This window comes from Scylla paramamosain, unplaced genomic scaffold (assembly GCF_035594125.1).
Source record: "Scylla paramamosain isolate STU-SP2022 unplaced genomic scaffold, ASM3559412v1 Contig1, whole genome shotgun sequence".
Lineage (NCBI taxonomy): Eukaryota > Metazoa > Arthropoda > Malacostraca > Decapoda > Portunidae > Scylla > Scylla paramamosain.
The window spans coordinates 622,501-648,969 of NW_026973666.1; the positions used below are offsets into that span (position 1 = coordinate 622,501).

The 26,469-nt window shown below is 38.9% G+C and overlaps 1 protein-coding gene across 8 annotated transcripts in view; it reads right to left on the bottom strand.

Moving 5' to 3' along the window:
• Positions 1-26,469, bottom strand: part of LOC135095828 (uncharacterized) — a 61,659-nt gene that overhangs the window by 11,962 nt on the left and 23,228 nt on the right. For 3 of the 8 annotated variants that reach the window (XR_010264520.1, XR_010264515.1, XR_010264517.1), the window contains 3 exons: positions 25,033-25,191; positions 22,498-22,609; positions 11,583-11,733 (listed from right to left, as the gene is read on the bottom strand). Coding sequence is in view for 2 of the 8 variants with exons in the window: in XM_063996954.1 (XP_063853024.1) it covers positions 10,649-10,782; positions 11,583-11,733 (285 nt within the window). In the remaining 6 variants the exon portion in view is untranslated. Of the gene's footprint in view, positions 1-3,141; positions 10,783-11,582; positions 11,734-18,455; positions 18,605-22,497; positions 22,610-25,032; positions 25,192-26,469 lie in introns of those variants that run through there. The other 5 variants (XR_010264516.1, XR_010264519.1, XR_010264518.1 and 2 more) reach the window with 5 other exon arrangements.

Consider the following 26,469-nt stretch of genomic DNA (forward strand, 5'->3'; position numbering starts at 1 on the left):
GACCATCAGAGACTGAAAGGGCTAAGAGTGAATGTGTGTGTATTTACCTAGGTGTATTTACCTAGTTGTGTTTTACAGGAAAAGAGCTATGTTCATGCTGCCCTGTCTCCATATCTATAAGCATCCAGCTTAACTTTAAATTCATGAATATTTGTTGCTTGTACCACTGTTTCATCTAAGTTGTTCCATATTTCTATGCTTCTATTTGGGAAATCATATTTCTTGACATCTCTTCTACTTGCTGTTTTCTTCAATTTCACTCCATGTCCTCTTGTATCTCTTGAGTCCCACACAAATAAGTCTTCTTTGTCAACTTTGTGGTAATTATTGTACATTGGCAACACTGATTGGCGTTACTGTTTTCACGTTTGGTAGCACTGTGTATCGTCAGTCACAATGGTACCACAGGCCAGAGCAGACCCAGCTGTTTCCTTCTGTTAATGTGTGAGTTTGTGTTGTTTTGTCCCGTTACGTACTGTGTTCGTGCTGTGTTGCATGATTGTCATTAATTGTTTATAATGAGTTAATGTGTTGTGTAATTGTCAGTAGTTATTTTTGTCTGTATCTGTTACAGATATGAGAGCCTGGTATTTTGTTGAATAAAGCTTGGAGTTGCCACCAAGCGTTTCAGTCTCACTACAATTTATTCAACAAAATTCCCGTCATCGCTAAGTTGCTTAAGCCATGCCAACTGGACACGGATCCCAGCTCTCCTACGGCGGCCAAGGAGTGGAAACACTGGCACCGCACGTTTCAAAACTTCATTGAGGAGAGTGGAGAGGCCGCACCTAACAAGCTGAGGGCTCTAGTGAACTGTGTATCCCCGAGTGTGTATGAACTCATCGAAGACTGTGTTTCATATGAAAGTGCCATTGCAAAACTGGAGAGTGTTTACGTCAAGTTACCAAACGAGATTTTTGCAAGGCATGTTTTGGCAACCCGACGACAGCAGTCGGGCGAATCCCTTGATGAATTTTTGAGGGAGCTACATAAACTAAGCAAGGACTGTAACTTCAAGGCAGTCACAGCTGAACAATATCGGGAGAAGCTGGTACGTGATGCGTTTATTAACGGTATTGCCTCTGCATTTATTCATCAGCGCCTGCTAGAAAATAAGTCCTTGAATCTGGAGGCGGCATACAGTCAAGCCCTTACATTGGACCTTGCCCAGCGGAATGATGATGCATACACGTCTTCCTTGCCTGTTCCTCATGCTGCTGCTTTAGTTCCAGGACAGCAGGAACTGCCCAGTGATGACTAACAACAGCAGTCAACGAAAGAAGGGGCAGAAAGAAGACCACCTGTGGACTTGACTGTCGCTGCTGCACACGTATCTAAGAAGAAATGCTATTTTTGTGGTAATGCATTCCACATTACAGGTAGGGCTAGTTGTCCTGCACGTTCTGTTACATGCAACAACTGTGGTAAAACGGGTCATTTTGCCAGAGTCTGTAGATCCAAGGCTAAGGCTTATGATAGCACTACCGCCACACTGTATAATCCCACTCTGCTCACACTTGCTGCCACTTTTCCAAAGAATCTTTCACATGCAGCTACAGAAATCACTGTCAATGGTCATTCATTGAAGGCACTAATCGACTCATGCAGTTCGGATAGCTTCATAAGTGAGAAAGTGGCACATAAATTAAAGCTGACAGTAGTTCCGGCAAGCAAGGAGATTTCAATGGCGTCAGCATCTTTAAATACTAGCTCCTCAGGGTATGTTACAGTAGACTTGGGTCATGTTGATCAAAATTACTCATGTGTTCAGCTAGGAGTCTTAAAGGATTTAAATTGTGATGTGATCTTGGGTCATGATTTTCAAAAACAACACAAGAGTGTAACTTTTCAGTATGGGGGAAATAAGCCAAGTTTAAGGGTAACTAGTAACTGTGCATTGGCAACAGCTGATATCGAGGAGCCTTCACTGTTTCCGAACTTGCCTCAACAATGTAAACCAATTGCAGTTAAATCCAGACACTATTGCAAAGATGACCAGTTATTTATAAATGACCAGATATCACACTTGCTGTCTGAAGGCGTCATTGAGCCAAGCATATCCCCATGGAGAGCACAGGTCATAGTTGTGAAAGATCCACTTGACAGGCACAAAAAGAGACTTTGTATTGATTATTCTCAAACCATCAACCAATACACAGAACTAGATGCATATCCCCTCCCGAGGATAGAGGACATGGTACATAATCTTGCAAAATACAAGGTGTTTTCTACGTTTGACTTGAAGAGTGCATACCACCAAATCAGCATTAAAGAGAGTGAGAGGAAGTATACTGCTTTTGAGGGTGCAGGAAAACTGTATCAGTTTTGTAGGGTTCCATTTGGTGTCACTAATGGAGTAGCTGTATTTCAGAGAGCTATGGATAAATTAGTTGAAGATGAGGATCTTAAAGATACTTTCCCATCTCTCGATAATATTACTGTAGCAGGATCAACTCAGGATGAGCATGATGAAAATGTTAAGAAGTTCTTGGAGGTTGTTCGAAAACGGAAGCTCACCCTCAATGAATCTAAATCAGTTATGTCTGTGCCTATAATCAATGTTCTCGGGTATTGTGTTGGTGATAATGTCATAAAGCCTGATCCTGACAGATTACGTCCCCTTCAGGAATTACCACCTCCTACCAATATGGGGTCTTTGCGAAGAGTTCAAGGGTTGTTTGCATATTATGCTAAATGGATCCCTGGCTTCTCTGATAAAATTCAACCTTTGATAAACACGAAAACTTTTCCGCTGAGTGAATCAGCACTAACTGCCTTTAACTCCTTGAAAAAGCAGCTTATGGATGCTTCTCTAAGATTTGTGGATGAGAGCCTTCCTTTTGTTGTGGAGTGTGATGCTTCGGAGGTCGCTATCTCAGCAGTCTTAAACCAGGGTGGCCGGCCAGTAGCTTTTATGTCAATGTCAGGGAAGTGAGCTGCATTATCCTGCTGTAGAAAAGGAGGCTACAGCTATTATTGAAGCAGTTCACAAGTGGAGTCATTTCTTATCTAGACGACATTTTACTCTGATTACTGATCAGCGCTCTGTGATGTTCATGTTAGACAACAGAAAACGAACCAAGATAAAGAATAACAAGATACAAGAGTGGAGGCTGGAGCTGGCATCATTCAGTTATACAATACAGTATCGTCCTGGGAAACAGAATGTTGCACCGGATACCTTGACTCGTGCATACTGCTGTTCTGTTTCCTCAATGTCGAATCTCACTGACATCCATGAGAATCTTTGCCACCCTGGGGTAACTCGGCTTTTGCATTTTGTGCGGTCTAAGAACATTCCCTTCTCAACAGATGATGTGAAAAAGGTGTGTGCTACTTGTAAGGTCTATGCACAGCAAAAACCACAATTCCATCATTCAGCACAAGGGGTCCTCATTAAAGTCACACAACTGATGGAACGCCTTAGCATTGACTTCAAAGGACCTTTGCCTTCCACCACAAACAATAAGTACATACTTACAGTTGTTGACGAATACTCACGTTTTCCTTTTGCACTTCCTTGTCCAAATATGCATTCAAAAACAGTAATCAAATGTCTTGAGTCTATCTTCAGTCTTTGTGGAATGCCAAGTTTTATTCATTCAGATCAAGGTCCTTCTTTTATTTCTCAAGAACTGAAGCTGTACCTTTCTCAGAAAGGGATAGCAACAAGCAAAACAACACCTTATCACCCAATGGGTAATGGCCAGGTTGAGAGGTACAACGGAATTATTTGGAAAGCTGTTTGCTTAACACTTGCATCTCATGGTTTGAGGAATCAACACTGGGAGATGGTGCTTCCTGAGGTTTTGCATTCAATAAGATCACTCTTATGTACTGCAACCAATGAGACCCCACATGAACGTTTCTTCAGGTTTCAACGACGTTCTAGTTTTGGAAATGGATTACCATCATGGCTTTTGACCCCTGGACAAGTGTTATTGCGATGGCATGTTAGGTCTAGCAAACACGAACCATTAACTGATCAGGCAGAACTTGTTGATGTGAACCCAATGTATGCAAGTGTCAAATATCCAGATGGCCACGAGTCAACCGTGTCTATCCGTGACTTAGCTCCAAGTCCTGAGAGTCCGACGACTCCTGTGCACCAGGATGAAGCACGAGGAAATATAGAGACCCCAGGTTCACCCAAAACCCAAGGTGTACAACCTCATAATAATCATGATTCCCATTCACCCACTGGGCCCATTGAGTTAAGGAGGTCAACTCGTGTGTTGAAGCCCCCCGATCGTTACGGATGGGATTAAACCTGATATGTTCGGATATCTACCTGGAACTCATTTTGTTAATGTTGAATTTTTCTAGGAGGGGAGAATGTGGTAATTATTGTACATTGGCAACACTGATTGGTGTTACTGTTTTCATGTTTGGTAGCACTGTGTATTGTCAGTCACAATGGTACCACAGGCCAGTGCAGACCCAGCTGTTTCCTTCTGTTAATGTGTGAGTTTGTGTGTGTATTTATGTTGTTTTGTCCTGTTATGTACTATGTTCGTGCTGTGTTGCATGATTGTCATTAATTGTTTATATTGAGTTAATGTGTTGTGTAATTGTTGGTAGTTATTTTTTTTTGTCTGTATCTGTTACAGATATGAGAGCCTGGTATTTTGTTGAATAAAGCTTGGAGTTGCCACGTTTCAGTCTCATTACAAACTTTATCCTTACCTCTTAAAGCTCTGTATATAGCAATCAGGTCTCCTCTTTTTCTCTCCTTAATCTTTCTTCATAGGTTAAATCTCTCAAATTTGGTAGCAATTTGGTTGCAGCTCTTTGGATCCTTTCTATTTTCCTTAGTTCCTTTTTATTATAGGGTGACCAAACAATTATGTCATATTCTAGTTTTGATCGAATCACATATTCCATCAACTTTTTCATCATCTCTTCATCCATGTAAGCAAATGCCCCTTTCACCTTTCTTAGTTAACTCATAGGTTTCCCCAACTATTTTGTTTACATGTTTTTCTGGTGATAAATTATCACTGATTGTAATTCCTAAGTCTTTTCTTCTTTGGTTTTCTTAATTTCCACTTCTCCCATGGTGTAGGAACTTACCAATCTTCTTTTGCTTTTTCCTAATTCCATCACCTTGCATTTCTTTGCATTGAATTCGATTTTTCATTTCTTACTTTATGTATTTTATTTATGTATTTTATTTAGATCTTTCTGTAATATTTCACAATCCATATTGTTTTCCATTCTTTTCAATAATTTTACATCATCTGCAGACTTATATAACTGTCAACCTCATCCACCATATCGTTGACATACACCAGAAACATTACGGGGGCTAAGACCTGTGCTACTCCAGTTGTAACTCTACATCATTCTGATTTTTACTCCCTTTATTACTGTTCTCATTTCTCTATCCCTCAAGAAGTCTGTAATCCAATTCAGTGTGTTTCCTTGCAAACCCCCTATATTTTTAATTTTCCATATCAGTCTCTGGTGTGGTACCTTATCAAATGTTTTTTTTAGGTATAAATAAACACAGTCTGCCCAACCCTCTCTCTCTTGAATTATATCAATTGCTCTACCATAAAAGCTCACTAAATTCGTGACACAAGATCTTCCACTTCTGAAACCAAATTGTCTGTCAGTTAATGTATGTGTTTCTTCTAAATATTCCATCCATTTGTTTTTAACTATTCTTTCTGCTGTTTTTGCCACCATGCTTGTTAGAGACACTGGTCTAATTCAATGGATCTTCTTTATTACCTCTAAAAATGGGCACAAAATTGGCTCTCTTCCAGTCTAGAGGAATTTTTCCTTCCTTAAAAGAACATACTATGGTACTGTGTATACCTTCTACCAGTTGTTCACAACATTCCTTAAGTATCCAGTTGGACACTCCATCTGGTCCTTGAGTCTTACTTACATCCAAATCTTTCATAATCTTCTTAATTTCACTCATGTCCACCTGTATCTCTCTCATCACATTGTCTCTGTGCCATGCTCTTTCTCCTTCAAATTTGCTTTCTTTGGTAAATATTGACTGGAAGCATTTGTTCATTAATTCCGCTTGTAACCGTGTATTTTCGTATGTAATGTCATCTTTCGTTAATTTATCTATTGTTTGCCTCTTTTTCATCTTCCCATTCACATATCTGAAGAATAACTTCAGCTCATCTTTGCATTTGTTAACTATATCTTTCTCATAATTCCTTTCTTCATCTCTCAGGATTCTGATATATTTGTTTCTTGCCTTCTTGAAATCTTCCCATTTCTCACTTCCTCCTTTTTTCTCCATTTATTCCATGCTGCTTCTTTTTCTTTTCTTGCTGTTATACATCTAATATTAAACCAGTCTTTTTTTCCTTTTTACTTTCTTTGTTTTGATCTTTGGTACATATCTACTGACCCCTTCATTATAAATTTCCATGAATATGTCCCACTTTTCCTGTGTACTGCTTGCTGTGAACAATTGTTTCCATTTAGCCTCTGCAAATATTCCCTCAACCTGATAAAATCTGCTTTCCTGTAATTATATCTCCCATTCTTGTAAATTTCATTCCTATTTTTTTATTGGACCAATGCCTATACTGAATTCAATTAACAGATGGTCACTTTTACCTAGTGGGCACCGATAATTTATTCCTTCGATGATGTCCATTTCCTTTGTAAACACCAAGTCTAGCCTTGATGCCTCTTCATTACCACAAAATCTTGTATTTTCTCCAATCCACTAGGTCATAGTATTTGTCATTATTAAATTTTGAAGCATATATCCCCATGACTCTTCACCCCCTTCCATGGTCCACTCTTCCCAGCATACCTCCTTGTAATTAAAGTCACCCATAAGTGTTATATTGTTACTCTCTGCCAGTGTTCTCTCCAAACAATTACTAGTATCTCTTAACAATAATTTATAATCCTCTTGTGTCCATGCATTTGTCTTTGGGGGTACATAAGCCACTGTAAAATCTCTTCTTCCTTCTCCTTTCCTTTTTGTTTGAATTCTAATTACTTCTGCCATTCCTTCTTCTATTTCAACCTCTTCCACTGTTATACTCTTCTTTGTAAGTAACATGACTCCTCTCCCTTTCTTACTATTTCTATGTTTTATCCACACATTATAATTACTATTACCAATTCTTATATTTTCTGTTGTTTCACCAATTCTTATATTTTCTGTTGTCTCATTTAGTTTAACTTCAGTAACAGCCATGATGTCGGACTGCTTTATCTTAATACAGTAAAATCCCTCTTATCCAGCATCAACGGGACCGCCGACATGCCGGATACTTGAAGCATGCTGGATACTTGAATAGAAGTGAAATTATGTCCACAATCACCACCCTACACTCACACATCTTACCATAACAAAGATCAGCTGATCACCGTGCCACACGTCGCCACCCGCGCTGCCACCTCACACTCACCAACACACAATACTACTGTACTAACATTCTCTTTAATACTTTCCTCTTATAAATAAGTTGATGGGTTACAAAAATAAAGTACGTATACACTTATTTGCTTTATTCAATATTAGCCAACATGTATAGCATACAATAAAGATATGAAAATGTACGAGTGTTTGTGACACTTTTTCGTTCCCCACACCTCTCATTCAACACCCTCCGGGTCATCAACATCATCAGATTCTGTACTTGTTTGCCCCACTTCTTTTCCCTTACAAGCTACTTTAAAATAGTTTCTAATGTCTCCTTGTTTGCAGCCCCTTCTTCTTTGCAGCAAAAACTCATTCTCAATGCAGTGAAGGGTCATAACATCTCGGGTTGACATGTATGTGCACTGCTCAGCAAACCTGACAAAGCCAGCTTTGTGTTTCACAGCCTGTTCCCAAGTTACTTTAGGCTCATTATCATCATCATCATCATCACTATCATCACTAATTTTCTCTAAATGATCTTCTACTACAGCGTTGATAAGTTCCTCGTCTGTGAGAGGGAATGTTACGGCCTGATTTTCGTCCACGTCCACCCATTCCTGTAACGCTTCATCTGTCACTTTAAGTTGCACATTTCCCCCCCATTTCCCTCAGCTCGCTCACCACCGAATTTTTCATGCCACCTACAAACCCTTCAAACTCCTCATCATCCTCATCATCACACATCATCAAAGGGTACAATTTGCGCCAACATCGCATCAATGTTTGCCTTTTAACGTCTAGCCAAGCAAGTGAAGCCATGAATATCGCATCCTTAACATTAAACTGTTTTTGGAACTCAGGGATTGTGCTGTCCTCATAATTAATCATAATTTAATCGATTTTATGAGTACACATTGATTTTTTATTGATTTTAAGGCTCGGGGAAAAATGTTCCGGATACTTGAAGCTGCCGGATACTCAAATGCCAGATGAGAGGGATTTTACTGTATAATTATTCAATTCTCGTAATGTTGATGTTAAACCATTTATATTTGTATATGCCACTGTCCACTCTTTATTTTTTTTATATATTATTTACATTTTCTATTCTTCTTTTGTCAGATACCACTTCCTGAGCCTCTCATCTTTTACCTTCCAAAGAACTTTTTTTTTCTCTTCCTCTGTTCAGTTCTCGTTTTTTGTCTTTGCTTCTTTTATTAGATCGCTTACCTTGAGTCTCTCCTCCTCATTCATGTCCCTCTTTATCCAAACTTTCCTGTATTGCTCTGTCTTGTCCAGTTTCCACACATTCGATATCACTTCCATAGCTGTTGTTTGTGCCCTAAATTTTACTTTCAGTGGTCGCTCTCCTCCTTCTATACACTTCCCCAGTCTATGCATTTCCTCAATTTCACTTACCCAGTCCTAATCTTCTCTCTGTATATTTCTTACAACATCTTCTGCTACCTTTTTTTTGTTCTCTTTCCCTCTTGTATCTTACTGGCTCTGTTTCCTCTTTTAATCCATATATAACAATACATTTCTTTTTTTGTCCACTGTGTCCCTTACCATCGATTCCTTCTGTTTGATCACTTTCACAATTTCTTTACTTAAATCTGTCTTTTCCTTCTTTTCCACTTCTATGATTTCTGTAAAATTAACTTTTTCTTCCTCTTTTTCCTTCCTCCAGATTTGGTGTTCACTTTTCATCCCTATCACTTCATTTTTCTGTTTTTTTTTTTTTTTTACAATATCATTGTTTTCCTTCAATTTTGTTTCTAGATCAGCGCATAGTGTTTTCAATTCTTCGTTTTCCTCTTCCAGGTCATGTTGTTTTTCTTCTAATTTTTTCACTCTTTCAATGAGGTCACTGATCATCCCTTCCATCAAAGACACTTTCCTTCCTTGCATTTTATCATGTAATTCATCATCTTCCTCAAATCCCGAGAATGGTGACTGTTGGCAACACTCCACTCCCACCTATGGTGTCCGCCTTGCTAGAGCTTTTACTCATTTTATTACCTCTGTTATTACTTAAATTTTCCCTTATTTCTTTATTTCTGGAGACAGGACAACTCTACTTGAGCACAGCTCCTACCTGCAGACACATTCTAGGCTCCTAGTGGTGGCCGTGGTCAAACAAAATCTTTCTCTGCTGGAGCTTGGATCACTGCTTGTTTACTCGACGACGACGTGTGTGCATGTGTGTGTGTGTGTGTGTCTGTAACACCACAAACTTTTACAGGACAAAAAAAGTCTTAAAAAATCACAACTTTCACACTGGAACAATAAACACCTGAACAAATGGATAAAAGTATGAATCTATAAACACCACAAGGATTCTGCTACCTGTATTGTGGTGCAATGAGGCAAATAAAATTTATACATCATGCATTCACTACTGTATAATGAATGTATAGTGAAAGAACCAGCAATGTTGTTGTATATGTATGCTTCAGAGAGAGAGAGAGAGAGAGAGAGAGAGAGAGAGAGAGAGAGAGAGAGAGAGAGAGAGAGAGAGAGAGAGAGAGAGAGAGAGAGAGAGAGAGAGAGAGAGAGAGAGAGAGAGAGAGAGAGAGAGAGGCAGGCCTATATAGGCCTCAGTTCCACAGGGTTCAGTGTTGGGCCCGATCCTGTGGAACATATACATCAATGACCTCCTGCGGCAAATACCGACTCTGCTTGCATACGCCGACGACTGCAGTCTCTCCCGCTCCTACTGCCGCTCCGACAGTCAGCGAGCCGTTAGAGAGCTGAATAGGCAGCTCAGGCTGGTGATGGAGTGGGGAGAGGCGTGGCAAGTCAGCTTCGCTCCAGAAAAGACGCAGGCCATGGTCATCTCACGGTCCCCAGCTGCCTCCCCAGCCGTCTCAGGCTGTCTGAGTTTTGGAGGCCAGACACTTCCCCTCCAGGAACACGTCAAGTTGCTGGGAGTGACAGTGGACTGTGGCCTGCGCTTTGACCGCCATGTTGCTGCTGTTGCCCACCAGGTCTCCCAGCGAGTCTCTGCACTGCGTTGGATGTCAGGAAACCTCGACTCCCGGGGCATCCTCACACTGTACAAGGCTCAGATACGGCCTTGTATGGAGTACAGTGCCTTGTCCTGGATGTCGAGTACCCCCACCCACTTGCAGAGACTGGATGCTGTGCAACGACGTGCCCTGAGCTTGGTGGGGATGGACAGACAGCAGCAGCAGCAGGAGGAGCAGACTGGAGTCACGTCGCTGGAGCATCGGCGGGACGTGTCGGCGCTGGTGGTCCAGCACAAGTCCCGGGTTCTGGAGGTCCCTCATCTCAGCTCGCTAAGGCTCCCACCACGAGCTGTCCAGAGGGAATCCAGGACCACCACCTCCAGTGACATGCTGGTGCAAGTGCCTCGATCTTACTCGAGGCAGCACCAGCGCTCTTACACAGCCAGAACCTCCAGACTGTGGAATGTGTTTATGGCAGCCACGAGTGATACACAGACAATGACACTCCAGCAAGTGAAAGTGGCTGCACACAGGTGGCGTAAAACACAAACTCCCACACTAGTGCTGTGTTAATCATGTGTATATATATATATATATATATAGTAGGATGAGTTCGCTTTTGTATATATTTTCTTTACATTTAAGTATAGGCTTTTCAAATAACAGCATAAAAAACGTGTTGTTTTAAGCCTGATGTAAATTTTTGTTTAAATAAAAAAAAAGAGAGAGAGAGAGAGAGAATGAAAAAAGTGAAAACCTTCCAACTTTTGAAGAGAAATAGAAAAAAAATAAAATGAAAAGTAGAAATACAGGACACTTTTCTAATTAGAGATAGACCTGGTGTTCGTGTAGACACTAACAAGCTGACAAGGGTGAGAGAGAGAGAGAGAGAGAGAGAGAGAGAGAGAGAGAGAGAGAGAGAGAGAGAGAGATTGAGAGAGAGAGAGAGAGATTGAGAGAGAGAGAGAGAGATTGAGAGAGAGAGAGATTGACTTACTAGAGAAATCAGAAAAAAAATAATAAAATAAAGAAAAAAAGAAAATGAAGAGAAAATAGGAAGAGAAAGAGAACAAGAGAAAACAAACAAAAAATAAAACAAACCAAACCAAAGAAAAAAAAAAAAAAAGCATAAAAAAGAAAGAAAAAAGAAACGACAATAGAGGCCAGAAACTGGTCAAAAAACAGGTCAGAACAAGACAAGTGAGGAATAGGAGAGAGGCAATTAAGGACAGGTACTTATGGCCTGATCAACTCACCTGAAATTGCTGTACAGGGCAGGCACCGACTACAGAGGTGAGCTGCTGTAGCTATGGCATCTGTCCTGTGGGGAGCTGTGGCATCTGTCCTTTGGGGAGCTGTGGCTGTGGGGCACCTTGCCAAGCTGGGATGCTGGCCATGCCTGCCATCCTGCAATGTGTGGGTGTTTTAGGGGGTGGGGGAGGGTGTGGTTTGGTTATGTTATGTTGCAAAAGGGTTAAGTTAGGCTAGGTCTGATTAAGTTAGGTTATGATAGTTTTAAGTATGGTTTGGTTAGGTTTAGATTTAGGATAAATATTTGTGTGTTCATGGCTAATTGTATTTTTACAAGATTGAGTCAAATTCATAATGTCCTGTCTTTTGGAGCTAATTTGTCATGAGTGTATGTGGTAATAATATGAGTAATGTGTGTGTGGGTGTGGTTAGGTGAGGTTGAGACAGTGTGTGTGTGTGTGTGTGTGTGTGTGTGTGTGTGTGTGTGTGTGTGTGTGTGTGTGTGTGTGTGTGTGTGTGTTTGTTTTTAAAAGTACTTTCTGTCATATATGAGGTACCTAGAACCAGAGTGACGTAAACGCCAGAAATGAAAAACAGAAAAACGCTGTCAAGGTTTTGCAAGTTTCAAAATGCGATATCTCTTCAATGGATTGAGATAAAAAGAAATGATTGGTATCAAAATATTCAATAATTTATGTCCTATACAACTATCAGTTGAATTACATTATGAAATCATAATTAAATTAGAATATGAAAACAAATAGGTGACTGCGTTTTCTTCTATATGATTTTGTTAAGGATATCACACAACTCCATTAAAATTGTATCTATTTTTGTTTTTTGTATATTGTTTATTTCCTTTATACTATCAAGTTGTTTTATTTTTTATGTACCAATAGAGGAATCACAACCATTAAAAAGTCTTCTTTTTAGTAAACTTCTCAGTTTTATGAAACAAAAATATAAGCGACATACAGTACTTTCTAAGATGAACACAAAGAAAGAGAATAATGCAAGCTTAAAAAATAATAAACTGGAATAAACTAAAACAAAATAACTAATAAACGTTATGAAAATATACCAGTATAAAGGATAATAGAATATAAAGAAATAATAAAATCACCCAATGCTTGCAAAGCTCACGCAGGCTTCCCCCATGCTTCTTCGTCTTTTAGCAATATTTTTCTTCCACATTTCTTCCTCTGGAGGGTCCTGGCTCCTAAAGAGGCTGTTGTCCACCATAATAATGAATGGTTTATGTAAAAGCAAAATTAAGACAGCAGCCTACCATTAAGGGTAGCAAGCAGACTGGAGGGAGGGAGACTGTAAAGTGTGTGGGTGTGGTGGTGGGGAAGTGTCCCGGTGTAGGTGTAGGTGTAGGTTCACTCTAAATCTATTCAGCACTCGGAATCAGCCTACACCTGTGTGACACATGACTTGCAACACGAGCCGTCATTGGCTGGCTCTTCCCGCGCTGCTGTGGCCCCAGCAATTGATAACTATCACTAAAGCACAACAAGAAGGTTCCATGGATAATTTCACTTGGATGGATTTTTGACCGTATTGGATGGTCCATTCTGACACCTGCGTTCTCTCCCATTAGGGTAGGAAGATTGGGGAAGACATTGCATTAAAAATAATAATCTTGGCCACGAGGTCGCTTACATCACTCTGGCCCTGGGCGCCTTATATATTTTGTGCACAAACTCATTATATACAGTGGAACCTCAGTTCTAGAGCTTAATTCATTTCTGAATGGCGTTCAAAATCCAAAATGTTCAAAAACCGAAATTATTTTCCCCATAGGAATCAATGTAAAATGGATTAATCCATTCCCAGACACCAGTCTACACTGTCTTAGCGGCTTATGACAGATGCTCCCCAAAGCCAAGATGGCTGCTTCACAACATCTCCAGCTCATAAATTATTTATCCAGAAAGGATGTAATGAATGAACTTAGTGACACGGAATTCATCAGAAGATACTGTTTAGACCAGGGGTTCTCAACCAGGGGGGAATTTCAGGTTTTCAGAGGGGGAATTGGGACCAGAGACTGGCAAACTCAAACTGTTAGAATGTTGATCTTTTATTACCTTTGATCTTTTATTGCATTATGCTTCAGTCTGGTCTGTTAATTCATTCATCATAAATATACAAAAACTATTTTACTTTTATTCAAGTTTTATAAGTCCATCAACATTTTCAATTGGCATTTAATTTGTAAAACTCCACTATAAAAATAATCTATGTAAAATTGTAAATATGCATATTATTTGGAATGCACATTTTTAAGGCAATCTTGGAAAGGAGGGAAGGAATGACACTCTGACATACTATGAAATGGTTGCATGGGTCAAACAAGGTTAAGAACCACTGGTTTAGACCAATCAAGTGAAGGAAGCCTTCCAGAGAGACACAGAGAGGAGAAACCCACCTACTGCCAAAATGAAGGTGATCATAATGCTTAGACATCTTGCTGCTGGGAAAAGCTACTGGAAAAAGGCAGTTGTGCAGTAGTGATGGCATTGGGGGTCATCAAGAGAGTGAGAGAGCCCCAGGTGGCTTGGGATTACTCGAGCGCTGAAAACTGTTTGTTTACATCAAGGCTTTTCAACGGGGTCACATTTACCTTATTTAAAAGATTGAATTACTGTCTTATACTCTGTGTCCCTCTTCCAAATATATAAAAATGAAGTAGATATTTATAGAAACTAAAAATTAGTATTAAATGGCAGTTTTTGCTCTGTCTTAATATTAGAAATTAAGTAACTTTGTTCCAGAACCGAATTATGGTACCGCAACCAAAGCAATAAAGAATTCAAAATTTTTTTCAAAAACTGAATCGTTCAAGAAGGCAAGTGTTTGGTAACTGAGGTTCCACTGTATACCAGTACAAAACCAAAGTAGTTAAACATTTCTGTACAGAGAGAGAACTACATTTTTGTGAGTGTCAATATTTCAAAAATTAATACAAAAAAAATGTTAAAAATATGTAGTATGTAGATGGCAAGGTTATTAATGAATAAAAAACAACAATGTATATATATATATATATATATATATATATATATATATATATATATATATATATATATATATATATATATATATATATATATATATATATATATATATATATATATAATAAAAAAAAACATGCCAAACATACCCAATCCAAACATGCCACAAACAAACAAGTCATGATCATAACCTAACCTAACTTAACTTGCCACACTTCCTATTGATCCTCCCTTGTCTCAGCCTTAAGTGATCTGAGAAATATCATGTTTTGTGTGATGTAAGCAAAATTCTCAGGGCTAGGTTATGTTAGGTTAAATTGTCAGGTTACATTATTCTCAGGATCAGTAATCAGGATAGGACAAGAAATAATGGGTTCAAATTTGAGAAAGTGAGATTTCAAAAAAATATAGGAATTGGTTCTCAGAGTGGTGGATGAATGGAATGGATTCAACAGTCAGGTTCTTAGTGCTGAGTCATTAGGGAGCTTTGAGAGATTAGACAAATGTATGGATGGGGGTGACAAGTGGAAACAGACAGTTGTCTTTTGTACAGGGACTGCCACATTCCTGTACGAAATCTGATGGCTTCCTGCACCAATCCTTGTGTTCTTATGTTAGTAGTACTGGTGGTAGTAGTAGTTAGTAGTAGTACACAAGAACACAAAAGGTTGGTGCAGGAAGCCATCAGGCCTACCCATGGCAGACCCTGTACGAAACACACCTGCCTGTTTCCACCTGTCATCCCCATCCATACAGAGGTTGATATAGTATATAATGAAAAATATGAATGATTAGAGTTTTGAGAGAAAATAAAGATCTTGAATTAGATAATATTGAAGTGATCTTTGAAGTGGCAGAATATGTGGTTGATGAAAGAATAGATATTGAGGTAACTGAATTAAAAGAAAACAAAAATAGTTATAGGTGATGTACTGAGGCAAATACTGAGGGACTGATGAATGAGGAATATTGGAGCCATATTTAAAGAAAGATAAATGAGGATATATTGACATGATTATGAAGAATAACATATATACATGAGTTATGAAGGAGATTAGATATGGACGTGAGCAATTAGAAGAAAAATATGTATTAATGAAACAAACAACGAAATTAATAATTGCTATTAGGAAAATTATGACATATGTTGAAGAATTGTAGAAAATATATATATTGTGATATGTGAAGAGTTATGTATGTTGTGAAAAATATGAGTTGATGGAAACTGATATGTGAGGTATCTCATAGGAAAATATATATAACAGAAAATACAGAAAATTGATGAATGAAAAAAATCTTGGCTTCTTAAATTGGTTATTGAGACAAAATTATACATGGCTACTGAAATTGAGGAAATTATCAGATGAAGGTATATAATGTGAGTTACTGAAGACATAAATCATTATTCTATATTAAAAGGTTCAGTAAGCACAAGAAAAATATGTAGTGGAAATTATGTGCATGATGAGTATTATAGTAATTAAAGTTGAAATTGAGTAAGCACAAATTAACAATATAGGAAGATAGAAGATAGTGAGATGAAGTAGATAACTGAGTTATATAGTCTGATAAACAGACACATCCGATGTAATCAATCCTTGTGTTTACTAAGTCTTGCGCTTAGCTAACTCACACACTTCGTGCCAACCTAGGGGCATAGTTGTGTATAAGTTACTTTAACTAAGTGTCATGTTGTTTTTCTGGCCAGAAATTATAAGGTTTAAGAAATGTTTTGTAAATTCCTGTCTGGGGATTAGTCGATTTAAAGAGCAGGGGACACCCTAGAAACTTCGTTCCGACAATACCCAGTATGGAAATGTTTATTAAGTTATTCACAAGGATATCAGTGGGCCCACTAAAACATCATGTAGGGAAATAAATAAAAATAAGTATTCATTTGGATTAATCTTTACAGATGTGCTTACTCAAGTTTTTAATATCGAAAGGTAGGCAAAAAAATTAAGAGAAAAATAAGAGTATGACTAATATTTTGTGTATATGTATGTGAATATATGAGGATAAATATATGAGAAATGATATATCATAAGTTGCTGAAGCATGTTGGTATAGTTATGTGTAGTTGTGAAATTATAATATTGAAGTTGCAGATAAGAAATATGAGGAACTGAGATAGAAGATGTATCTTAGAACCACTCAATTAAACTAATTGGTAAATGAGAATCCCACACAGTAAATATTAGAGAGTGTTATATTGTCAGATAATGTTATGCTCCCCATAAGTATTGTCATGTGTAGTGCTGCAGCATACATATGATGATTGTTTTCAAGCCTGTAGTTAATCCCCTTACAATAACATGAATTAGTGAGTTCCAAATAGTGCTATCAGTAAAATATGACAACACAAATAATATCTTGGTTGATGTTAATCTTAATGACTGAGGTAGTAAGTGATGTGATTGTGAAAATAATATATCTTACAACTGGGGATAGTCACTGCATATCAATAGCATATGAATAATTTAGGAAAGTTTTACTGTTCTCATAAAAGAAAACATCTCAAAGAGCTGAGGGGTGAAACAAGAGTAAATAAATATCTCTTGGGATGATATAGTATAAGATTTTGAGGATATAGATGTGTTAATATCAAAGAAAATTATGAAGATTATGATGACCAAGATAAGACAAAAATGAAAAAATAAAATAAATATTTCAGGAAGTTATATGATATACAACAGTGAGCAAAAGTTGATGTTTATTACTGGTCATGAAAAGTTGCAGTTACCTCAAAGTACTAAGTTATTATTGTCAAGCATTGTAAGGCAACCAATGCCTTGATAAGTGTATTTCATAATAAGGCTTACAAAGACTGACTATTGTTGACTCAAATGTGGCTCAGTAGTATAAAACCCTTTCCATGACAACTCAAGATCAGATTTTTTCCCACAGAATGGCTTAATATATAATTATGACAGAGAAACAGAACTGTTCCCTCCAGGACTATATATATCTATGAACAAAATGAAATATTCCTCTAATACTAGAAAATTGCAACTGCTCCTTGCATTGGTGAATTATTGAGATAAATCTAACTACAATGATGGAAGACAGTAAAATGCCTGACTATTGGTACATCTACTTGCTAAATAATTAGTTGTGTTTTAATCTATTGCAGCAGTTCACATTAATTGAAGGATAAAATCTGAAACCATGATGTCAGTAAATGTTTTACCAATATTACATCTAATATTACTCAGCATTGCTTTCTATATAATTCGGCACCATACAAGATATTACGTATTTCCTCCTAAATATTATGAGAAGTCTAAGTATACCTGATATTGCTACTGTATAATCTTTGACCGCATTGCCTGAGTTCCCACTTACTACTTTCAAGTAATTCTTGTTGACACCATTTTGATGCCTGCAAGATGAACTCCCTTGTATTGCTTCTATATATCTAAGATGCTGTCATAGTGCATCTCTCCTCTGATAATATTGAGATAAACAAGGCCAGAACTTAATTCCTGGCTCATATTATGATATGAATGATTTCTGCTTGACATGTCCTCTTACTGGTCTTATATTGCTGTGCAATGCTTTCTCCACTACTTGTTGATGTGCCCTCTTGCTGATCCAATTTGTTATTTATGTTGAAATGTGTCCTCTTCCCAAGTCTGTCAGAAAACTTTGGATGGCTTCCTCTTTACCTAATATAAGGCTTTTTAGCAGAGAAATATGGGCTCTTTACCCATACGTGAATATATAGGATATCCTGCAGAGAATGGAGTTGCCTACACCAGATGGAGAGAGTACAAAATGATATCTGACTGGTGGATGTTGCCGCCTATAACAGCTGTTCACTGGAGGCTCCCCTGGAGTAATGAAGTTGTCCTATACCTGTGTTCCCGAACAGTGACGCTGACCCTTCCACTAATCCCTGTCCCATCCCTAGACGTGGACAGGCAGCTTCACACTATCCTCTTGAGCACGTGGATGTGCTACTTGAGGGGGAGAGGCCTTTGGTGACCCCACGCCACATTATAGTACTGTCAAGGAAGAAAGAAGAAGAAAGATGAGAAGATAGAATAAGAAGAAGAAATGGAGAAGATGAATGAAATAAAGTATGAAGAAAGAAGGAATGGAGAAGGTGAATGAAGTAGGGAGGATAACAATCAGTCACACTACCCAGGAAAGGGAAGGTAATTAGCACATGATATCAAAGAAGCCGAGGAATCCTCTAATCCTTCTGCTTATGTTGTCACCCTTTCTTCTCCGTTGGCCTCCTCCGATCACAATCTCATATCTTTATCTTGTCCTATCACTCCAATCCCTCCTCAGGAACCCCCTAAGCGAAGGTGCCTCTGGCGTTTTGCCTCTGCTAGTTGGGGGGACCTGAGGAGGTATTTTGCTGATTTTCCTTGGAATGACTACTGCTTCCGTGTCAGAGACCCGTCTTTGTGTGCTGAGCGCATAACAGAGGTGATAGTGTCTGGCATGGAGGCATACATTCCTCACTCTTTTTCTCGTCCTAAACCTTCTAAACCTTGGTTTAACACAGCTTGTTCTCGTGCTATACATGATAGAGAGGTGGCCCACAAAAGGTACTTAAGCCTTCCATCACCAGAATCTCATGCACTTTATATTTCTGCCCGGAACCATGCCAAGTCTGTTCTCCAACTAGCCAAAAACTCCTTCATTAACAGAAAATGTCAAAACCTTTCAAGATCTAACTCCCCTCGTGATTTCTGGCATCTAGCCAAAAATATCTCCAATAACTTTGCTTCTTCTTCTTTCCCTCCTCTATTTCAACCAGATAGCACCACTGCTATCACATCTATTTCTAAAGCTGAACTCTTCGCTCAAACCTTTGCTAAAAACTCTACCTTGGACGATTCTGGGCTTGTTCCTCCCTCTCCTCCACCCTCTGACTACTTCATGCCACCTATTAAAATTCTTCGCAATGATGTTTTCCATGCCCTCGCTGGCCTAAACCCTCGGAAGGCTTATGGACCTGATGGGGTCCCTCCTATTGTTCTCCGAAACTGTGCCTTTGTGCTTGCACCTTGCCTAGTCAAACTCTTTCAGCTCTGTCTGTCAACATCTACCTTTCCTTCTTGCTGGAAGTTTGCCTACATTCAACCTGTTCCTAAAAAGGGTGACCGTTCTTATCCCTCAAACTACCATCCTATTGCTTTAATTTCCTGCCTATCTAAAGTTTTTGAATCTATCCTCAACAGGAAGATTCTTAAACATCTATCATTTCACAACCTTCTATCTGATCGCCAGTATGGGTTCCGTCAAGGCCGCTCTACTGGTGATCTGGCTTTCCTTACTGAGTCTTGGTCATCCTCTTTTAGAGATTTTGGTGAAACTTTTGCTGTTGCCTTGGACATATCAAAAGCTTTTGATAGAGTCTGGCACAAAGCTTTGATTTCCAAACTACCCTCCTACAGTTTCTATCCTTCTCTCTGTAACTTCATCTCAAGTTTCCTTTCTGACCGTTCTATTGCTGCTGTGGTAGACGGTCACTGTTCTTCTAAATCTATTAACAGTGGTGTTCCTCAGGGTTCTGTCCTGTCACCCACTCTCTTCTTATTATTCATTAATGATCTTCTAAACCAAACTTCTTGTCCTATCCACTCCTACGCTGATGATACCACCCTGCACTTTTCCACGTCTTTTCATAGACGTCCAACCCTTCAGGAGGTAAACATATCACGCAGGGAAGCCACAGAACGCCTGACTTCTGATCTTTCTAAAATTTCTGATTGGGGCAGAGCAAACTTGGTATTGTTCAATGCCTCAAAAACTCAATTCCTCCATCTATCAACTCGACACAACCTTCCAGACAACTATCCCCTCTTCTTCAATGACACTCAACTGTCCCCCTCTTCTACACTGAACATCCTCGGTTTGTCCTTTACTTATAATCTGAACTGGAAACTTCACATCTCATCTCTAGCTAAAACAGCTTCTATGAAGTTAGGTGTTCTGAGACGTCTCCGCCAGTTTTTCTCACCCCCCCAGCTGCTAACTCTGTACAAGGGCCTTATCCGTCCATGTATGGAGTTCGCTTCACATGTCTGGGGGGGTTCCACTCATACTGCTCTTCTAGAGAGGGTGGAATCAAAAGCTTTTCGTCTCATCAACTCCTCTCCTCTAACTGACTGTCTTCAGCCTCTCTCTCACCGCCGCAATGTTGCATCTCTAGCTGTCTTCTACCGCTATTTTCATGCTAACTGCTCTTCTGATCTTGCTAACTGCATGCCTCCCCTCCTTCCACGGCCTCGCTGCACAAGACTTTCTTCTTTCTCTCACCACTATTCTGTCCACCTCTCTAACGCAAGAGTTAACCAGTACTTGAAATCATTCAGCCCTTTCTCTGGTAAACTCTGGAACTCCCTGCCTGCTTCTGTATTTCCACCTTCCTATGACTTGAATTCCTTCAAGAGGGAGGTTTCAAGACACTTATCCATCAATTTTTGAGCACTGCTTTGACCCTTTATGGGACTGGCATTTCAGTGGCCATTTTTTTTATTAGATTTTTGTTGCGCTTGGCCAGTGTCCTTCCTACATAAAAAAAAAAAAAAAAAATCACAAGCATGTTCACAGGACCCATGCAGTCCACAACAGGAAGACGGCCTTAAAACCTGGGAAGGCAGCCTGGGTCAGAGAGGGATTAGTGGTAATGATAGTAGGAACAAAGCAGAGAAAGGATTTCAAAGGAAAAGTAGGCCAGGAGGAGTGAAGCCTTGGAAAGAGAAGGTCAGGCTATAGAAAAATATCCACACTCATTTACACTCCGCCACCAAACTGTCCCTAACCTCTGATTGGCATCTGTATCAAGTACCACGCCTGTGAGCAGGTTACATGCATAAATATGAACAATGGGAATGGTAGATATGTAAAATGTTATGAAAATAAAGATAAATTTCTGAAAGAAATAGGCAGTCCCAAACAATTGTATATTATAGCATGCAACAATGGAATAATTCCGTAGCAAAGAGTAGCAGACACAAGCAGAGAGGGATCAAGATGGCCAGAATAACTTAAAAGTAAGTGGAGCTTGAAAATGTAATGCAGTCTATGAATCAATTATCCCATTAAAGGAGGAGTAGGATGTTTATTTGATGTTTTATGTTTGGTATGATAGGTTTGTATGGTGCACAAAGATACTCAGCTATGGAACATTTATAGTAATTGATGTGATGCTGATATCACATGTGTTTTTCCAATTGAACATTAATTGCACTGATTGAATATTGTTGTGCTTGTGCATTTCATACTGTCTGTGTTTTGCACGATGAGTGCGTTGATCAATGAATATGGTGAAGCGATAGAAAGTGACTTTGAATGATTTAAAGATGAATGTGAGTGAGAAATTTTGACTTGTAAGAAATGTAGAAAAATTGTAAAAGTTTTTTGCTTGAAATGTTACTCTTTCATATTATCTATTACAATGGAATCTTTAATGCCATGTAACTATATGTTCTATTGGTAAAAACATAACTGTCATAATATTTTCAATTACAAACTACAAAATCTTTGAAATTCAAATATACTTTTTTCCACATATTTACAAGAAATAGTATAATTTGCAATGCCATAATTACAATTCTGTATAATAAACTGCATTTCTATCTATACATTTTACATTTTTTTTTATGAAATATGTACTTCACTGCTATGGTATGGATTGAATAAAAAATAAATTAGCTTGCATCATACCATGTTTCATTTTCCATTTAATGATATTTCTTGCTAATATATGAATGCCAAAAACATACATGTGGTGTCCCCACACCACAGTATATACTGCATTACTACGAAAGAAGAAAGAGGTGAGAAGAAAAGAATAAAGAAAAGACAGAATAAGTGAGATGAAAGAAGAAAGGGAGAAGACAGATTAAAGTAGGCAGAAAACAAGCAGTCACTCTACCTGGGAAGGTGATTAGCACTTCATATCGAGGGAGCCGGGAAAACAACAAACATGGACACAGGACCCGTGCAGAACATCAGAAAGATGAAGCCATAAACCCTGGGAAGGCAGCCTGGGTCAAAGGGGGAGTAACATTAATAATGTATGGGACAAGACAGAGAAAGTGATTGAAAGGGAAAGTAGGTCAGGAGGCATGAGGAGACGTGAGGCACCAGGAAAGAAACAGTTGCCTATAGAAAATAACAACGCCCACTTAAGCTCCACCTCTGATTTGCCCTTATATCCTGACTGGTGTTCTGTATCAAATGCCACACCTGTGGGCAGATCATATTCTTAAATGAGAAATGTGAATGGTGGATATGTAAAATGTTATGAAAATAAAGATCATTTTCTGAGGGAAATAGGCAGTCCCAAACAATTGTATATTATAATGTGTAACAGTAGTATAATTCAGTAGCACAGAGTAGCAGAAAGAGAGACAGAGGTTCCAGAGGCCTGACCAGACAGGGGTCAAGATGGATGGAATAACTTAAAAGTAAGTGAAACTTGAAACTGCTTTGTAGTCTATAAGTCAACTACCTTATTAAAGGAGTAGGATAGTTATTTGATGTTTTAAGTTTGGTGAGATAGGTGAGATAGGTTTGTATGGTGTATGAAGATTTACTTAATTATGGAATATTTATGGTAATTGATGTGAAGCTGATAGCACATGTTTTTCTAACTGAATATTAATTGCGCCAATTGAATATCTGTTGTCTTTATGCATTTGATATTGTTTGTGTTCTTGCACGATGATTGAACATGTTGAAGAGATATAAACTGGCACCAATTAACTCTGAATGAAGTGAAGATGAATGCAAGTGAGGAATTTTTACTTGTAAGAAATGTAAATGTTTAGTAGTTATTAAATAAAATATGAAAATGTTTGAGTTTTCCAGTAGCCTTATATACCAAATCCATACAACATATCAGTCTATGACATACATAATCAACATTTTACAAAGGTGAAAAATTACTTTAATTACAAATATATGCTTATTCATTAATGTATCACCAGTGTACCAATTCCCCATAAGTGAATATAATGAGTGGTACAATGGTGGCCCAAGATAAGGACAACATGTTAAGTTAAGTAAGGTAAGGTAAGGTTGGTTAGGTTAGGTAAAGTAAAGTTAGGTAAGGTTAGGTTAGGTAAGTTAATGTTAAGTAATGTTAGGTTAGGTTAGGCAAGGTAAGATTAGGTAAAGTTAGGTTAGGTAAGGTTAGGGTTAAGTTAGGTTAGGTTAGTGTGAGGGCACAAGAGCAGGAGTTTTGTGAGGGCAATAGTTTTCAGCGGAACCAAACAGGAGAGAACCATCTGCCCCACACAGGTAGGTGGAGTCTATACACACGGCCAAAGATAAGGGGGTCATGACCTTGTGCAGCCTCACTCTCCGCCTGGTCACCCAGCTAGTGAGACATGCCCGTACCTACTCCCCAAGCCAGTCTGCAGAGTGGCAGCGTGGTGCAGCAGGGAATGCCCTGGGGTGAGTAACTTGGTGGTAAATTCAGCCCTGTAGCCATATCCAGCTGCCTGGCAACCACATGCTCTCTGCTCCTTTGTGTATCCAGCTGCCTGGTGACTACATGGCTTGCAGATCCTTTGTTGAGTGTTCACCCAGGATAATACAGTGTGCAGTAGCTATTGACTGTCTCAGTCCTCTTGAAACATAGCATAACACTGTGCTCTCATAACATAAAACAGTCCTCTCTCATTCATTGCCTACATGGGTCTGTCATGCTGTCTGCAGGGGATAAGCATTCCTGTGTGCCACTAACATGCCACAGACATATTGGACACATCATTATGTGAGTAAAAGGTAAAATTATGGTAATTGCTACTGAGGCAACTAAGGCAATTACCCTTCCAAGTTTATTTGGGACAGACCAGAGAATAGCATAAGCAAATAAGAAGTATCACTCTGGTTGAATATGAGCTGGAGTGACTAATGGGTTGGCTCTAATAAAGTTGTCAGGGACAGACATTCCTGTATGTCACTAACCCACCAAAGGCGTTAGTTTAGCTAGTCAGGCCTTCATCTTTGTTTATACTGTGTGTAAATATACCTCATCAAAAGATAACTTTGAATGTTCTACCCTTGTCTACCCGACACTGACCAAGGAAGTGCAAGCAATCAGTGGTAAGTGTTGGGTAACCCAATCCATGAGTTAAGTTAGTTAAGTTAGGTAAGATTAAGTTACATCAAGTTAGGCAAAGTAAGGTTAGGTAAAGTTTGGTTAAGTTAGGTAAGGTTAAGTTAGGTTAAGCTAGGTAAGGTAAGGTTAGGTTAAGTTAAGTAAGACTAGGTTGTTAGGTTAGGTTAGTTAAGGTTAGGTTAAGTTAGGTTAGGCTGTACCAATATAATGTATATTACTACTACTACTACTCCTATTAGTACTACTACTACTACTACTATTACCACTACTACTACTACTACTACTATTACTGCTACTACTATTACAACAGCATCCCAGAGGAATATCACATGTTCTCACCTCATCTCAGCTCACCAGGTATGCCTGCCATGGAGACACACCAGCACACACACACACACAGTCCTTCCCTTCCTGCCTTGGGTTATCATGTGTCCTTGTTAATCTCTCCATCATTAGCACTCTTGTGATGTCCCCTGTCAATGCCACATGGACCCAAACCTGTAGGAAATAAATAGACTAACTTCCCAATCACAGCAGTGCAGGACAAGACTGGAGGCAGCACACACTGTATCATTCACCTATACATCAAATAAGCACACAGCACAGCAAGATGGAACTCCTTCATCCTGTATCCCCATCCTGTAGGAGGCAGGATGGGGGGACAGACCACTGGCAGTTCAGGTGGTGTCATCATTGGTACAAAGTAAGGATAGGTTAAGTTAGGTCAGGTTAAGTTAGGTTAGGTTAAGGTTAGGTCAGATTAGGTCAGATTAAGGTTAGGTTAGGTGAGGTGTTGTGTGGTGAGGTAAATAAGGTTAGGTTAGGTTAAAATTTGGTTAGGTAAGGTAAGGTAAGGTAAGGTAAGGTAAGGTAAGGTATGGTAAGGTAAGGTAAGGTAAGGTAAAGTAAGATCCACACATCAAGCACCACTCAATGGGCACTCCTCACTGGGCATGTTCCTCTCTCCTCTGAAGCAGTGTTACCAGGTGAGGCAGAAGAAAAAGCCCTGCACCAATGGACTTGATACCACTCGAGAGGTGTTCAGCCTGGCAGTTCAGCATGGATCTAAACAGTTTCTATACACTCCTTATAAAACATACATAACAAAGCAGTAAAGTATAATCATGTATAGAAGTTTATTTGGAAGCAACACTCAGGTTCTCAGCATCTAAGTGCTCAAACACAGTGCTGCAGTACACTACAAGGGCACTGGAGCAGAGATTGTCCCTCATTATGCCAGAATCATCTGGAGCCATGTATATACAGTTCTCAAAGACAATAACTTAAAGATGAGTGTTTCTTTGACTTTTCCCTTGCTAGAGATTCTTTTCCTATCATCCCTTGGAATTTTTGAGTTGCTTATTTTTGTACTAAAAAATGTTAAATAATTCTGTAGCCCAAAATATACAAAATGAATCTTTAATTATCTCTTTACACTTTCTGTCCATGCAAACTATATCTTTTTACTACTATGAATGCTACCAAAAGATGACCATACCTGTAAGAGGGTCAAAGGATACTTATGTAAAACCACTTTCACACCGACCAGACAGGTCAATTTATAGTGTCTTGCTCATCCACACCCACAGAAAGGTAAGACTAGGGAAGGCCAGGTTAAGTTAGGTTTGGATAGATTTAGTTAATTTATTTCACAGCTTAATGTTTCATTCTGTAGACCACAGTTTGAAAAAGGAGACAGAATTGAAAAGACATACCTTAACTATCTCAACCTTAACTTAGCCCTAACCTAATTTTCCCATAACTAACCTAACTTAA